The sequence below is a fragment of the Cuculus canorus genome, chromosome Z, assembly GCF_017976375.1.
Source record: "Cuculus canorus isolate bCucCan1 chromosome Z, bCucCan1.pri, whole genome shotgun sequence".
In the NCBI taxonomy this organism is placed as follows: domain Eukaryota; kingdom Metazoa; phylum Chordata; class Aves; order Cuculiformes; family Cuculidae; genus Cuculus; species Cuculus canorus.
Window position 1 is genome coordinate 67,766,115 of NC_071441.1, and position 17,856 is coordinate 67,783,970.

Sequence of the window (17,856 nt, forward strand, 5' to 3'; positions counted from 1 at the left end):
CCTCCCTGGACCTGCTGGTCACGCCGTTTCTGATACAAGCCAAGATGTCATTGGCCTTCTTGGCCACCTCGACACAATTCATCCCTATAGTCCTCCTGAGATGCCTGACCCTTCTTTGAAAGCTCATAGACTTTCCCTTTTTTTCCTGAGATCCACTCAGATCTCTCTGCTCCGCCAAGCAGGTTTTCTCCCCCACTGCCTCAGTTTTCAGCACATGGGGATGGCCTGCTATTGTGCTGCGAGGATTTCCTTCTTAAAGACCATCCAGCACTCTTGGGCTCCTTTGCCCTTTAGGATTTTCTCCCAAGGAACTTTACCGACCAGCCTTCTAAGCAGTCCAAAGTCTGCTCTTGGGGAGTCCAAGGTGGCCGTTCTACTTGACCCTCCTTCTTATTTTTCCTGGAACTGAGAACTCTATCATCTCATGATTGCTGTGCCCTAGGTGTCCTCCAGCCATCACATCACCCACAAGGCCTTCTCTGTTCACAAACAACAGGTCCAGTGGGGCACATTCCCCAGTCAGCTCACTCACCAGTTGTGTCAGGAAGTTGTCATCTGTGACCTTCAGGAACGTCCTAGACTGTTTCCTCTCTGCTGTATTATATTTCCAGCAGACATCTGGCAAGTTGAAGTCTCCCAAAAAGACAAGGGCTACGTGACGGTGAGACTTCTCCCAGTTGCTTGTAGACTATCTCATCATCCTCTTCTTCCTGGCTGGGTGGTCTATAACAGTCTCCCACCACAATATCTGCCTTATTGGGCATTCCACTGATTTTTACCCATAGACACTCAACCCTATGATGAAGGAGACTGGGTTTAGTGAAAGGACTATGAAGTGATGTAACAGAAAAGGACTGATAAATATGAGAAGCACATGAAGGCAGGGACTGATAATGTTTCTGACAGAATCTTAGAATCATTCAGGTTGGAAAAGACTTCTAAGATCACCAAGTCCAATCATCAACAGAATACCATCGTGTCCACTAAATCATATACTGAAGCACTATATGTACCGGTTTTTTGAACACCTCCAGGGATGGTGAGTCCATCACTTCTCTTCCCTGGGCAGCCTGTTCCAATGCTTCTCTACTCTTTTAGTAAAGAATTTTTCCTAAAATCCTGTCTAAACCTCCCCTGACGCAACTTGAGGGCATTTCCTCTCATCTTATCACTTGTTTCTTGGGAGAAGAGACCAACACCCACCTCACTACAACCTCCTTTTAGGTAGTTGTTCTTCTTAGGCTAGGGAAAAGAGATGCTAGAAGGGCTGCATGTTAGAGGAGATGCAAAACAAAACTACGCACAAATGATTGGAAATGGAGTTCGGGTGATTATCCCACATCCCTCAAGGAGGGTTCAGACCCACAATGTACGTTTCACCGAACACTAAGTGATATCACCAGTGTCACTAGTTGTATTGCAGATATTCATAGGCCTAAGACCAGGGTATTCTTTAGAAGAGAGGAAATGAGAGGCAAGAGCAGGAAAGGAGGAAGATGACGTGTCTGGAAGAAATCCCACATGCAGCCTGACCTTCTCCACTACCACTACAGCCTCCTCCTTCCCTGCTGCTGCCCAGGAACAGGGAAACTGAATCCCATGTCTGAAGTGCCTGCTGCCTTCCAAGTCTGTCCTAATCACACCCCAAACCCCCCATTCTCCTGCCTGCCTTCTTGTCTCCTTCCATCAACTTGCTAATCTCTTCCAGGAAGACTGATAAACTGCCCTTCCCACCTCTGCCCTTGGCTCTCTGCTCTCTCCCATCACACACCCAGAAACACAATGTCCTTTCCTGTAAGGCCCTTTTTATCTCCATCGCATGCTCACAAGCACACATCATCCCATTGAGTCTTGCTATCACACTCCCCAACCCATTTTTCTGACAGTGTCACAACCCTGAGTTGGCCATAGCTTTAAAAGGGATTTTCCCAAAGATCAAGAAGTATGCTAAGTCCCAAAGCCAGGCTTGGTTTCTTTCTCTTTGTTCTTAGAAAATTATCTCATCTTTTCAAATATGGGCTAGAAATAGGAAGACTGTTAACAGCTCTCTACCGTCTACCCAATCTCGTTCTTTCAGGTTTGCTTTGAGTAACACCGAGTTTCCAAGATGCAGCAACCTCTTGAACTTCCTCTTCTGGATTTCTACACAAGGTCTTGATGTCACCTGGGTGGTCTAGCAACATGCCTGCTCCCTGCTCCTCCCAGCATTCTGCCAGTATATTCTGCTGGCAGCCTGGAAGATTTTGTGAACTACTGACTACTGCTTTTAAGATTAGAAGCAAACTTCTACCTTTAGAAGGCTACCTCCTTGAAGATGGTCCACATTTTGAATTATGGATGCTGTTCTGGTCCTCATACCTATTCAGTTCTGGAGTCCTCAGCCCATGAAGTATACGGATATGCTAGAGCAAGTCCACAGGAGGCCATGAAGCTATCTGAGGGTTGAAGCACCTCCCCTATGATGTCAAGCTGAGAGAGCTGGAGTTGTTCAGCCTGGAGGAGAGAAGGTTCCAGGGAGACCTTATAGCAGCCTTCCAGCACTTAAAGCGGACCTATAGGAAAGCTGAAGAGGGGCTCTTGATCAAGAAGATAGGACAAGTGGGAATGGTTTTAAGCTGAAAGAGGGGAGATTTAGATTAGATCTTAGGAAGAAATTTTTTTCCTGTGAGGGTGGTGAGGCACTGGAAGAGGTTGCCCAGAGAAATCATGGATGCCCCATCCCTGGGGGTGTTCAAGGCCAGGTTGGAGGAAGCTTTGAGCGACCAGATCCAATGGAAGGTGTCCCTGCCCACAGGGGATTGTAACAGGATGATCTTTAAGATCCCTTCCAACACATATCATTCTATGATTCTATGATTTCCGGTCCTCTTAGCTCAGAAATAATCCATATAAATGGAGGAAGTTGCATTCAGCTCATCTCCCGCCTCTATCCTGTCCTAACCAAAGTTAGTGTCACTCCATTCCATAGATTGCTCCTGGATGGGATGACAAGCAACATACCGCTCCCTGCTGCTTGTCATCTTTGCTACGATGTCCTTGGCACAGCCTTATCCAACTCAGTAGCTGTTTCTACTCCAGGCACACTAGCATATACATTTATTTATAAAATACATATTCCATTTATTCATTTAATTTATTTTCATATTATTTGATACACAGTGTATATCCTATATCCAGCTGTCATTTTGAGGAGAGTTCAGATAGAGAGGACAGAGCCATGTGCACAACACAGTATTGTTGCCACAGGTAAAAGAAAAAGTCCACATGTTTGCAGCTCAAGTCTGCATGATCTTTCAGGCAGGAAAAACATATGAAAGGCCCACAATAAGTGTAAACAAGGATAGATGGGCAAACAAGGGAACATGTTACAAAGCAACACTCACGGAAATTAATTCTATGATTAAAAAGTTCATAAACTTGGTTTGCAGCAGGACTAGACTGGTGGATAAGCAATGTATTCCGGAGCATTGGGTCCCCACTCTACTAAGAACAGCCAAACCTCTTGCCCTGTCCAGGCCTCTTCCCCATGGTTACAGACAGAACTTTTACTTTGAATAGTTCTTTACTGGTTTCTCTCCACTGCAACACTATGAAGCGATGACAAGCAAGTGTACTGATGAGTTAGAAAACTGTGTACCATCTAACTTGCTACTGAAGTGGAGCTTTAAAGTCTTCAAACAACACACCACATGGGATATGCCATCAAACTCAGTAACTTCGCTGCGATGAAGCCAGAAACAGAAATACAGCTACAGGCTGGACTGAGACTGTTGACTGTATGTTACCTAATGAAAAAATGGTATCTCGAATCACAGAAAATCAGAGACTCACATTATCATGAAATATGAGTTTGAGTTATTTGAGCTGGTCTGCCGGAAAGTGGCAGCATCCCTCCAAAATGGTGTGTGGGAAAGGGTAGTTTACTTAACACCAAGAATGTTTGTTCTATTATCTCTTGTCAATACCGCCGACAGAGTATTAATGCTCATATCAGACTGAAAGCTAAGAATCAAATTTGGTATATAATTGTATTTCTTCATATATTACCCCTAAAGTATCCTACTGCCTGCCTGAATCTTCCCATTCAGCACCCTTCAGAGGCTCCCTGAGCACAAAGGAAACTTGACTTAAAAGCCAGATAGGAGAAGACAAGGAAGTTACTTATTCTTTATCCATTTCTGTCATGTCTTGGTGTGTTATCAGGAGCCAAGTACTTCAGGGAAAGCTGTCAAAGATGGAGGCACCATGGAGGAGGGGGCAATTATCTGATCCACACCCCTTGCTACGAATCTACAGCAGCAGAGAAATGTCTATGTCCCAAATGAGAGCAATTTACAGAGAGTCAGCAGCAATTCCACCCTATGTGATTTAGCAAACCTAATCACAGTTACACTTCAACAGATGACCCCAAATGCTGCTAAAAGACTTTATTAAAGACGGTACTAACAGTTCTCATAACAATGGCACATACAATGATTCAAAATCATGACAAATAGCGTGGAGTTTTGAAGAGCATTATTATAGTACACCATGGACAAGAACAAAGCGGATGTGCAGTCTCAGAACTCTACGAGCAGGCCCATGAAATACAGGAATCATATCATAAAGCTGTACAAGTGTCAGAGAAAATAGAAAAAAAAAAAGTAATTCAATACACAGTCCTTGAATTTATTGACAGTATTACAGTACTTTATGGACAAGCACTGGCTTGTTCCAGCTGCACTTTCCAGAGCACAAAGGCAGCTGGAAATAGCAAAAAAATCCCCATAAACAAGAGAAACCCTCCAATCAACATATCTCAGGAGCAATCACTACTCCAGACCTTCCTGCTTACGAGTTTTCAGTCAGAAATTCTGACCTCCCTGCAATCACTTTGCTCAAGACAGTGTTTTGTTTTGCAAGAAAACAAAACCAGGATGCTTCTTTAAGACAGTGCAAAAATATTTTCAATGGTATCATTAAATCACAGATTAATGACAATCAGCTTGGATCAACTGCAGCACGGCCAATAGTGACTTCAAAATTAGAACCGACAAGACCTGCTGCCCCTTGACCAGCACTCCAGAGTGAGCGCTTGGAGAAGGGAGAGGTGTTGCTCTCTCCCAAGCAAGCCATCGCTTCTGGTTTCAGAGTGAGGAATGGTCTCAGCTACTCCAGGGTAACAAAATGCTACAGAAAGCCTGCAAGTACTACATTATCCAATCCTACGTCAAAAAACTAACCACAGAATATCAAAGTGGAGAAAGTACATAGCAGCCATGTTATTTACCATGGCTCAAATATTGTTCCCTTCCTTACTGCATCAGTCACAGTAGCCAAATTGTAACGTGTGGAGTTTGGCAGCTTACAGCACCCCCATGGTGATGCAGGACTCTCAGCAGCACAAGGGGATTTATATTCTCTGAAACACACCATCTAAACACAATAGCAGGGCAGCTGCTGTCTGCTCCTGGTGTAATGCCTTTGCAGCTTTTGGCTAAGAACTATTAGGCCCCTCTGCACTTGTCCCAGTGGTCTTGCCCATGATCGCAGCAGCACATCCATGGTCATACATTCATTCTTCAGAGCAATTTGCAACCTCTTTTTCAAGCAGACGCAGGGATGTCTGCATATCACATTGGGACATTGTTTTAATCTGTGCAGAACATCCCCTGACAGCTCCACCGTACATTATTTCAATGAGAGATAACTGTGCTTTGCCAAAACTCCAAATAATTATTCTTCACCCAATTTTCACACAGTTGTGTGTTTGCACCGTAGTGTGATTATGTAGAACCTTTTTAATGTCTGCCAACTTCAGAGGATAAAAATCACAGTGCTGCATATCAACAAACCCAGCATACCCAGCCTACAATATAAAATAATTTATATACACAGAGCAGAATTTGCATCTTAAATAAGAAGAGATTGTCTCATTCTCTATGATGTCTTACCCAGCTACTAAAAAATAAATAATTCACATCAGATTGATGGATTTGTTTCCTGTACAGCACACGTGCGCTATTGGAGCTGACAAAGACAACATGAAAAAAACTTTTGTAATTAATAACAGAATTGTTTAACACTCGCACATATTGGCACAAGGCAGAAGAGAAAAGGGAACATTATACAGCTCAGCTCAGGTGCCCTCCTCCGTGGAGCGGGACTCAGATTTCAACTTCACAAATTCTCTGGCAACTTCATCATTGGTTCTCTGAGACAGAATCCTCAGGACTGTAAGTCCAGTCTCATCCATGTGAATCCTGCGTCCGAGGGGGCACCAGCAAGCACAGCTGCCTTTGTCTGCTATGTCTCTGAGCTGCATCACTGCTATCCCCAGTACTCGGTCTTCCCGAGCAAAGCAGTAGTCCTTTACGCAGACTTGGAGCTCGTAGGCATCAGGACCATCTTCATTCCCCAGTATGCTGAAAAACACACACAGGTTTACTTATGGTTTATCAGAACGTATAAATTCCTCTGCCAAACAAAAGTGTCAGCAGGTGATTGTAGTGCTTTCTACAGAATACCCTAGTCAGAGAGGGAGAAGTAACACTTGTGATGCATGGGCATTTTTGCTGATTTACAGCTGATAAAGACAACCCAGCTACTTAAAAAGTAAAAAAACAAATAGCCCTTATCAAGTTGCCTTTGTGTGTGTGTGAGAAACTCCAAAATGAGAGGAGCAGAAAACATTAAAGCCATGCTAATAGATTTTCAACTCAGATCACTTTAAACACTTCTGCTTCCGTTCAGAGTTGCTTCATTTCAGTAATTAATATTTTAATTAGATGAAGTCTTTGTTAAAAATTCAGAACCTTCCATTAAAGCAAAAGCTAATAAAAATACATCCCCAACCTCTCTGATGTTTCTAAAATTAAAAGAATTTTAAAAAAACGGACTTAGTGGAAGCCTGCCTTTCCTCATATCAAAGAAAAACGATACAGACAGTGCCTCTCCCCCACGCCATTTGCAGTCCTTTGCTGGTCAACTCCTCCCTGTACTATTGCATGAGCACTAGTCTGTAGCTCACTTTTTTGAGCCTTCCAAGACGGAAGATGTCAAATAGTACCTCAGGAAGGATGAAAGCCAAAGTACAGATCAATACTCAGGGTTGAGAAAGATTGCAGTTTAAGCATGGCAAATTACTAACAGTTCCAAGGTCAGTATTCTTGGAAACAAGTTCAGAAAGCATTTCTCATGGGTCAAGTTTGGACAAAAAGACATATTAAGATTAAAAGAACTAAAAATACTAATGAACTTCTAACCTCAGCTCTACCATTAAAAGACACAAAGCTCATTAAAAAAATGGAGCACAGTAAAATACATGGATAAAACCTTTCAGAAGGTAGCCAAAGAACGCTGCTGGTATAGAACAGACCTCAGCATCCCACTCACCGCAAAAATTCCTATAATCTAGCTTTCCCTGCCAAGACACCACATATTTTGCCAAGCTACTGGTACAAGTACTCTCATGAACTCTGGAAAACTCTATCTGTCCTCTCTCCGCATCCGCACTTGCCACATCAGATCTCCAGGCTATTCCTCACACTTACAAGTGAAAAGTTTCATTGTATTTGGGAGCCCAGTTGTTGCTCTTTGACTTGGTTGTGAACTTCCTCTTCTTGTCACTCTGATGGGGCCCAATCATGGTGATTTCAACAAACGGACGGAACATGCCGGAGGTTTGCCACTTCAGGTCATTGGCTGCCACAACTGGAAAAGAGAGTTACAACCTGTTTTACAGTAAATACTCATTTGTTAATATTGCTCTGGACAGCCTTCCGCTCTGCTCTGCTTTCGGTTTCTTGTTTCACAGGACAAAGTCCAACTCAAAACATGCAAGCGCCCCAACATACATGGGCAGGGCTTTTCTGTTATGCAAAGATACAGTTTTTACCTCTATTTTAAGCTCTGTAAAGGGAATTTAATGCTTGGGATAGCACTCAGCTTTTGTCATGTGCACAGTCAATAAATAAGTCCAAAAACCCCAGGCATTCCTGCAGCTCTGAGCAGGCTGTCTTACCAGTTCGGTGGTTAACTCCACATTAAGTGTGGGATGAGGAAAATAAGGGGCATTTTGGGGGCTGATATTAAGGTCTCTGTTGAAAAGGAAAATAAGACTGCAGGTAAGGCAGACAAAGCCCATGAGCTGTGGGTGGTTCCAGAATCCAGAACTATTAGCTCTTTAATCCTCATTCTCTCTCAGGTCACTGCAGGGAGCAGACTGAAGCACAGGAAATAGCTCTGAAAATCAGTTTTTGTATTGCAGTGTAGATTTAGCCAGCAAAAGACAGCCCCGAAGAGCTGCTTATATAAATCTTTAGAGGAAATTAAAGTAGCTAAATATGCTGTATTTGAGCAAAGGAGATAAAGGAGGAAGAGGAAGCAGAGATGAATCACTGCTTTGGTTATTTCCAGAGCAGATCTTCAGGGACTAGTGTGGCCTTTGGGATGGGGGAGAGGAGCCTCTGACCTCTTACAGGCTCTGCGATCTCTCCATTTACTCTGAGCAATTTTGCAATACCGCTCTGTCATGCTGCCCTGTTTGCTGCAGCACAGGCTAAACTGTGGCGCCTGGTTAGAGCTATCATCTGATTTTTTGTTTACTTCATGTATCATTGCCAATAAACAACAAGACAGGCTGAACTTGACAAGCTCATTTGCTCTTTCTCTACATGACCCTGATGTGAAACAGAAAATTCTGGATTCACATCCCATGAGCTAACGCAGAAATACAATGACTGCCAACTGGAGATTTGCCTCAACACAGACAAAGAGCCTGAGCAGTAACAGATGCTTTGCCATACCTTTAACCGTGACTTTGTGTTCACCAGTTCCTGGGTGGGTATAAAGGTCGATCTGTATAGACACTTCGCCCACAGGATCATCCACACCAGAGCCTGTTAAAAGAAAATTGACAGACACACCCCATGCACATACATAGTATTTACTAAGCATCCTTCTTCAGTCCATGGCCTCAGCAAGACAACAGTGTTTTCACAGTACACTTTCCATAGCCAACTTTTCAGTCAACATTGATAATATAACATTAATGCAAAATAATGTCAGACTTGCATGCCCAACACACATAAACACTAATTGTTCTTGCAATCCACCAAGACTGTATCCTGTTGAGAATACCATGAAGAATTTTTGAAGAATTTAAGAGACCTAAAGCTTGACAATGGACCCTCACAGACAGCAAGGATTTTTCAGAGATTCCTGCCAAGATATTGTGCGCACATGCAGGCATCGCAGTGGTGGGCATCGCCATTCCTGTCCACTCAAGGAAGAAGGGAGGACAAAAGGACCAACAAGACAATGACAAAAACACGGCAGAGAAGAAGTTTAGGAAAAAAAAAGACAAAGATGTTAGTGATTTGCACTGAGCCATAGTGCAGTCTCACCCTCCAAGAAGCATTTTCCACGTTGTACATCAGATAAAAGTTGTCTTCCTTACAGAGAAAAATGAGAACCTCTTCACTGTTGTGCATCAAAAGTGATGAGAGAGAAGCACTCACAACTTGCATACTTATTTCCCTTCATCAATTAGCCAGGCAGAAAATAAGATGTAGCTTCACAGAGGACAAGATAACATGTTGTAATAGAGGGAGAAGAGCTCATGAGCTTTATAATTCATGTGTTATGATCTTTTCCACTTTTTAACTTTTAATCATCATTATCATGCAGTATGTGGAAATGACGTTTTTCTGGGTAGGAAAGTCAAGGTGTCATGTAAATTACAGAAAAAGACTGCTTTGCAAAATGAAAACAAAGTCTTTGATAAGATAGTGAGATTGATTTTACTTTCTCTTTGATAACTCTCTGATCTCAGGTTGACAATTAGCAATGCTTTTGTAATTGGGACACTTATAAGGTAATTTGGTACCTACAAGGAGCATTCTCATTTTGTCAGTTTTGAGGCTAAAACACATTACTAAGTGGAAGAACTGGTGTGTTTGAAATTAAAGATAAGGAGCTTGAAGGATATCATTAAACAAACATTTTGATTAGAAAGATCTAACACGAACTTTCACAAGAAGAGTCTGCAGGCAGCAAAAACGCTCATTTGAAAACCAAGAGGTTGAGAGTGAATCTGTGCAGTTCTCCAAAGAGAATTACATGGCACAGAACTGTAGTCAGTGAAAGACACATTAATATACAAATAAAAGCCTCTGAGCAAACGTAACAGAACATCACATTATTATCTTAGGGTAGATTGTCGTTCTTGTCCTGAGTACAACAAACAGCCTTTGGGCTGTAACATTTGTACATCATCTCGAATCTACTGTTTTCTCCACACTTAGAATGGCAGTGTTTCCTCTCTTCTGTACATTAGAACAGAGCTTTAAAATTGGTAGGCTTAATTATTGACCTGACCCATCTGATGGTACAGATCTGTCACTTACACTGACAGCATTTTCCACGGACGCATATATTACCAACATTATAAACCAACTTTATCAGGCCACATCTGCAGAAACGTCAACTGCCAAACATTGAGGTCTTCATTCTACTGCCTCTAGCGTAATTAATAGGCTATGAAGGAGACACTTATGCATCAGAGGAATGACAGCAGAATCATCTCATCACCTCTGAGGGAGACAAAATTTAGATAAAAATAAAATATTACAAACATGTACAACTGTGGATATACATATAGTTGCACATTAGATGACAAGCAGATTTAAATCTTGATGTGGAAGTCTCATTGGTATTGAGATAGTGGAAGGTGAAACTGCAGAATTAAGCTCGCGCAACGTGTTACAGAAAAAAAAAAAAGACATTGGACAGCAAAAATAAATTGAGAGATGAAATAGAACAAGACTTAATTTTTAGGGCTCTCCTGAGTACCCAGACTTTTAGCTGCCACCATTCAAGCCAGATGTTTCAAGCTCAGCCATAACCTTGAGTGCATATCAGACATTACCATGTATTCCTGTAGCCAGTCTCAGCAGACCAAACGCATGCAAGTCTAGGACTTGAAACAGCAATGCATAGCCTGTGGGACAGGGTATGGGAACAAATCCACAGCATCTCTAAAAGAACAGTCCATTTTTGAGACAGCTTTCACACCCATGAATAAATCTCAAGCTTGGGGACAGACTCTCAGGCAAGGTACAGACTTGTACACCGCACAACCCGTAGCTCCATTTGTGGGACGCAAACATTCAGTGAAAGTTCACTTCTACAGGGAGCTATGGGGAATGGGTCTCTGGAAAAGGTTTCTGAGCATGGGGAAGATGACTTCAAAAGCAAGGCGGTTGGCTAATGTTGTTATGGTAACAACATTAGTCTTGAACATACCCTTATCAGGAAGAACATCCTCATTAGCGGTAAACCTAATACCTTTCCCATCATGCACTGAGACATGAATTCAAAAGGCAAGAAGCAGGCAGGATAAAGAGAGAAGAGTGTGAGTTACAATCCAATTAGTGGTGTCACTTAAACAAATTCAAGACAAATATTAGAGCTCTTAATAGATAAAATATCCTCTTACATCTTCCGCATCGACACAGGCTTTCGAGAGCTAGGCTGTCTGCAAGTAAGGGATTCTCTGGGTTAAAACAAGAACAGATTTTGTGCTGGCATAGCTAATCTGCAAGCCCTGACTGAGCTTTGCAGGGCAAACATTATACAGGATAGTGCCATGGAAGCCTGCTCAGTAAGAAAATGAGGACAAGAGTTACCTCACAAACTGGAAGATACAACCATCTAACAGTGAAGTAGGGAGGCAAACTATTTAAATAGCCATTTCCTCCCGCTGGCTGGTGGGAGGCTTTTCTTATGCAAAGGGAAACATCAGTCAGAGAACCCTGGTAAGCAGATGTTAGTTGTAAATACTAGTGCTGTCCCTTCTGTCCCTCCAACACATGTGCAGGCCTCCAAACCAACCTACCAATGGGCGTTACTGAGATGCAGTATGCAAGCAGTATCTTCTAGCCTGAGCCTCAGGAGCAAGTCATGCCTTTCTCAGAGCTATTCCATCACTGATCCTACAGATACTAGGTGGCATAGCTCCAGTCTTCCATTTCCCAAACAGGGTCCAAAAGTCTCAAGTCTACTAACGTACAAGATGCCAATTTGGACCAGCTCAGTGGCTCACCACACCCAGAATCCGTCTGCTGCTCTTAGATTATGTTTAATTCTCTTTGCATATCTGCTAAACACTTGTCCTCAGTAGACCTTTACAGTCAAACCAGGAACTGCATGAAGAGGCTTCCTCATATCAGCTTTGAATTTGCCACTTTGCAATTTGAATAGAGCATCTTCTTTTTCTAATTTTAAACATTCCTGACTGTAGAACTGCAGTGCTGCACACATTCTTATATCTTGGCTCATCACGACCACATAATAGGATCCACATTAAAAAAAACTAGGTTCAATTCATGGTCTGGATATATAATGGGAAACACTTGCCACAGAACAGCAAAGATTGAAAACATATTCTGCCTACAAGCTCTCAGTTAAAAAGTGTTTGCATAACTCTAATGGCATCAGCCAAGTTCCCAGTATCCCTTGTGGACGTAGCAGTCTTTGACCTGTCTGGCCACTGGATGTCATTGTTGCTCTGCTGGGACACAGCTATAGGACCACTCTGTCAAATGCAAATACTGACTCTTTAGGTAACTTCGGTGTTTTAATACAGTATATTTCAACCTAAGAAAGACTATATCATGCACCTACAGGCAGAGAAGATTCAGTTCTCCAAAACTACACTCAATTTTTCACTTTCAAACTCTAAAGGCAAACTTTGTTCTGCTAAAAAAATATCAGTGCCCTCTCAACTAGCTGAGGAATGCCAGTATCAAGCAGTTACATTTGCACATGAGGGAGAAGCATATTGGCTAGAGTGCTTTCTCCTTGATTCCAAGGCTTAGCGTAAGAGTGTGCTGATGGAGTTAGTACAGCCTGAGGTCTCAGCAGCTCTCATAGGCTTGGAAGGATTAAAGGAAAAAGGTGGCAGAAAGATACCCCCCTGGACTTGTACAACTTTTGCTGCTGAGACATAGTAGCCCAATGCCAAGGCTAGTACTTAAACAGCCTGAAAACTTAAAACATTTCAGTTTTGATCTAACATGTAAGATCATCTGTCCCCTCTTCCTGTGACTAGTGAGATTCACAGTAAGTCAGTGAAGGTCCCTGACTATAGACCAAATTATCCTGTACAACAATCTGGAGATGTTTACATGAAAGCAATGAAAGATAAAGACAATTAACTGTTTAGCCCTTCCAAATCAATGAAACAGTACCGCTATCAAGCCTTCCCAGAGAGCTACCAAAGAACTGCAGTGATGAATCCCAGCAGCTTACTAAGATGTTGTAGTGATTAATAACCACCCAGCTTACACATATACTGTACAGGCTGCAGACAAAACAGCGCTTTTGTTACTCTCCTAAGAGACTTTTCCCTTTACAGGCAGGGTGTAGCTCTGTGACTCGTCACATTGCCACCAATCAGACCTAGTCAGACCTACATGGGCTGCTGGCAGCTGGCCTGTTACACAGGCACCAACTACTGCTGAAGTGACATCTCTCACTGTCATGTAATAACTTTGAATTTCACTTCTCTTAAGTCACCTGACTCACTTTAACTCATTAAATGTGACTGTTTAATGAGTATTGCAGAAAATATACCACAAACACTCCAGGACTTGCATCTACTTCTGCTCTCTCAAAATGAAAACAATCTCCTTTCCTTCCTTCCCAGTTTCAAAAGCTCTGAACCGTCAAGCTTCCAGAAATGCTACTGCCAAAAGCATTCTACAAACTGGCAGTACAAGAGGGAGCAATTACGAACAGAGCAGATAGCTCCATTCAGCTTTGCCAACAACACAAAAGAGTCTTACCCTGAGCTGTCTGAGTCTGGACAAAGGTTTTTATGAGAGTGTCTGTGGTCTGAGTGTAGAGAGAGAGCGCATATCGAAGTGACTGCAGGTCTGGACTTTTCTCCAAGAAGGTTTTCTTTAGACCATTCCCACCAGCATGGAAATATTGCTAAAAGCAAAAAGAAAGAGAAAAATATTGCAGAATAATTGCAATCAGCAATCATTAGTTACAGGCTATTGTGTGTGTGGATGGGAAAAAGCTAGAAAAAGTCACAAAACAGCTTCAGTACTGGAAATCCAGCTCTTAGACTGATATCAGCTGGTCATGGCTTTCCTCTTTCAAAGCACTTAAACATACACACGCCGGATCCCAGCACGTGACAGTCACTTGAGCCTGTTCAGGTTCATACAAACATAGCAGTATCTCTCACTTAGTGCCTTTTCCACTGTAACAGCAGCAACAACCTCCTGAGATCTCCTGAACTGGGACAGGCACTATTTTCCCAAATAGTATATGGGGTTGGAGCACAGGCATGACAGAGACAGAAATGGAATCACTTACTTTGATAGTATCCAGTGCCAGATCCAAAACAGCACACTGCTTTGGAGTGAGACTCCTAGTTTCTTCTCTCACCATATGATCCTGCAAACAATTATTATATTTGACATCAGTATGCTCTCAGAGACTAAAGGAAAAGGAGTCCCCAGTATCAGCTCTTTCTCTGGATTCATGCTGGAGCTACGTGGCCATAGAATTAATTCAGCTGTTTAAGGAACGTTTAAGGGAGTCTCTCAGACTCATTTATTTCAGCTTAACTTGAAAATAAAACTACTTGCTCTGTTTCTGACAGGAATAGACGAGAGAAATATGGAAAGGAACCGGACAGAGATTAAATGACTATTTAAAATCACAGTTTGCCTCTCAGAAAACCTAAACAGGAATCTGCTTGCTACCCATGTCATTCTGGAGCAGCCACAACAAAAGCCTCAAAACACTACCTAAATGAAGGACTTCTGAGAACTAGATACCAGCCAGAGCTGTTACATCTTGGTTGTGGATTTTTTTTTTAATTATTCCACCTACAAAGGTCATTAATCCATCATGTTGTTGGTGTAGAGGAAGAAAACGCAAACAAGCAACATGTTCTAGAAATTACTTTTGCTAAAAGAAGAGATTGCTTCCATTAAGACCCATCTCTTACAGCAGAAAGCCAGGGATCCCTTGGGAATTCCCCTTCTTGCAGTAGGAGTGTATCCATGTTAGACTCTTGCATGACTACAAGTATGTGTCATCCTTTGGTATTTCACTAAGCTCTTTCTCTCTGACACTTAGTCTGGGTCTCAGAGAAAACCAGGACATTTTAGGGAGTGAAGGCTTTGCACGAACCCAAATCCTAACTGTCTGAGCTGATGGATGGTCAGGCTACCGGGCTGCAGCCTGGGTGCTGAAGCATTCATTAAAAAGAGGGAAGCAAATCAGGCAAAGGCTCCTTAACCCTACCTTAAACATCCCATAGCCTCTGAGGAGAGACATTTTCCAGGAGACACATCCACTAAACTGTCTTTTAGAAAAGCACGCCTAATGTGTGGCATCTTGTCTGTATTTCACGCTGATAAGCCTGCTGGGTGCTGTTCCTATATTATGCACCATGATCCATTTTCTGCCTGATGGAGACAGGGCTCACAGCAGTCCAGGCGCAGTGCTAGGCATTCCCAGACATGTAGCTAGCAACTTTGCACAGTGCTGCACTGAACTGTACAGAAAATGCCTCTCAAGTCAGCAGTAACTCAGACGATGCTTTCTTGAGTAGCAGAGACACCCCTCAGCTCGCCTCTTTTCCCCAAGCAGGCTGCTCCTCTTCTGCAAAGCTGTGTGCAGTGGCACAGTACTCTAGGCTGCAAAGCATCATCTGTTGGCACAAGCTGTCCTTAGCAGAGCAATAGGTCGCTTCCCTCTTCTTCACGAGCTGAGAATAATCCAACTGAAGATGATGTGGCTTCACACTTCAGTACACACAGGGTAAAACATTCTTTCTCTGTGTGACAGTCAGATTAAGTGCACAATCAGCCACAGCCCAAGGCCACATTCATGGAAGAGCCCAATTTAGTCAGGGTAGCCATGTCCCCAAGGCAGAGTGACTTTCATACGTGTTGAAATGATTTTCTAGGTCTGCCTGCCAGATTCCCCACACTGTGACAGAAGCCAGGTGGTCAGCATTTTTCTCTTTAAAAAGGAGCTCATTTACCCCTCTCTGAGCTGGTGCCCATGCTGTCCTTGCACAGCAACACATCATTGCTTTCTAAGAAAGCATTCCAATGCCATTTACTTCAACACATCATGCAAAAATAACCTTGTTACTGGACTGGTGGTGCTTGCACCTACACGCAGAGCCCACAACTGTCATTTCCCTGCATAGCTACCCTCTGCAAATCCCACACTCTTCCTATAAAGGACTGCAGAGTGCTACTCTGCACTTCCCAGATTGCTAGCCAGGAACAAGCCAAAAAGATTTACTTCAAATAATTATGCAACTTAAAGCAGAATAAGTAAATACATATGTATATTTATTTTTTTTTCCTGGTCTTTCATACTCATCCTTGTATTCTCCACAGGTACTGTGAGAAGAATCTCTGTGGTCAGAGCTTGACTGGTTACCCTGCAAGCAGCACAAGCGAGAGGAGAGTTCCAGGTTCCAGCTATTAAGCAAACTGAGCAGAAAGAGCTTGATATTATATGGGAGGCAGATATGTGGCACAAAGGTGTCAGTTTTATGGTTGGTTTTCTGAGCATTTTAAAATACACTGTGAAATTGATTTCTCATCAGGACAAGAGCCTGTGCCTGTCAGGTCTGTCAGTCTCAGTTTTCAGCTGAGTTACCTGATTCTCTAAGGCTCCATTCCCTCTTTTCTATTTAAGACAAGTAAAGCTTAAAATCCATCCCATAATTTCCCCACGCTTTTAGTGGCAAAATGTACAGGAGAGACTCTCTGAAAAGCCATTTACTCATGCTATCCTTGTTAGCTTGTATATGCCCGCAAAAAAAAAGGATTAAAAAAATGTTCACGACAGTTCCACAGATCCAAACAATGCACATTCATGTAACACCTTCACTCTCCTGGAAATTTCTGGATGTACTGTTGGTTCACACTGTCTGTCTGAACTAAAAGTCTCCAGAATTCAGGTGAAAGAGTGCTTTCGCACTTGTGTCTGGCTCTCTTGCCACACATAAATCCTGTGTATCTGTGCTGCTGCAGTCCTGCATGTGGATATGCAAAAAAAAGGCTTGAACATATATCTGGGCTTGCATGATTCCATGCATTTCTAAAAATGCAGCCCAGAGTTACCAGAGTTAACTTTTACAGAATCCGAACTGAAGCCAGGCTGCTGCTGAGGGATGGCCTTCATCCCATCAGTGCAAATGCACATGGGCAAACCTTCCAACTCATTCCTGGCAAAAGACATATTTTAAGTAAAGATACCTTCCAGCGAAGAGAAAACAGGGAGGAAGTGAAAGTGAATGTCACTGACTGCACCTGAAAATGCAAGCAAGCCACAGGAATTAGCAGCCATCTGTAAACAAATTTGTCCTTGCGACCTGGGAGGAGGCATAGGGCAAATTCAGAGCTCTCCCCTTTGACAACAGGAGTGCACGTAGAGGGCAGGGATGGCTCCTTTTCCTCCAGACGTTGGGTTCTGGCTCCTATATTTGAAAGGGGAAGGGGATGAAAAGGGAAGGGGATACTCACAGGAAGAGAGTCACAAGCTACAGCTACTCCCCTTGGGAACCACACTGAGGGCTTATGTTAATTCACTGCTAAGTGCCATGTAACAGCCTCAAAATGCAGCTGGAGAAAAGCGTGTGCGTCTAATGGCACATTTGCATGTTCAGATCAGTTACTCAGATTGCTGATCAGCACTACCTCAAATCAGTTGTGCACTGCCCTGGCTCATTAACATATGTTTGTAAAAGTGTCTGCTGGACAACAGAAATAGATTGTTGCATAAAGACAGCTGCAATAATTGTGCAAGACAAAAACAAAATATGGA

The 17,856-nt window shown here is 42.8% G+C and overlaps 1 protein-coding gene across 9 annotated transcripts in view; it reads right to left on the reverse strand.

Moving 5' to 3' along the window:
• Nucleotides 1–3,143: 3,143 nt before the first annotated feature.
• UNC13B (unc-13 homolog B) overlaps nt 3,144–17,856 on the reverse strand; it is a 222,798-nt gene continuing 208,085 nt past the window's right edge. For 3 of the 9 annotated variants that reach the window (XM_054053733.1, XM_054053731.1, XM_054053732.1), the window contains 6 exons: nt 14,371–14,451; nt 13,830–13,977; nt 11,287–11,343; nt 8,787–8,879; nt 7,533–7,692; nt 3,144–6,404 (listed from right to left, as the gene is read on the reverse strand). In XM_054053733.1, coding sequence (XP_053909708.1) covers nt 6,119–6,404; nt 7,533–7,692; nt 8,787–8,879; nt 11,287–11,343; nt 13,830–13,977; nt 14,371–14,451 — 825 coding nt within the window. In that variant the 3' untranslated portion in view covers nt 3,144–6,118. The remainder of the gene's footprint in view (nt 6,405–7,532; nt 7,693–8,786; nt 8,880–11,286; nt 11,344–13,829; nt 13,978–14,370; nt 14,452–17,856) is intronic. The other 6 variants (XM_054053736.1, XM_054053740.1, XM_054053734.1 and 3 more) reach the window with 5 other exon arrangements.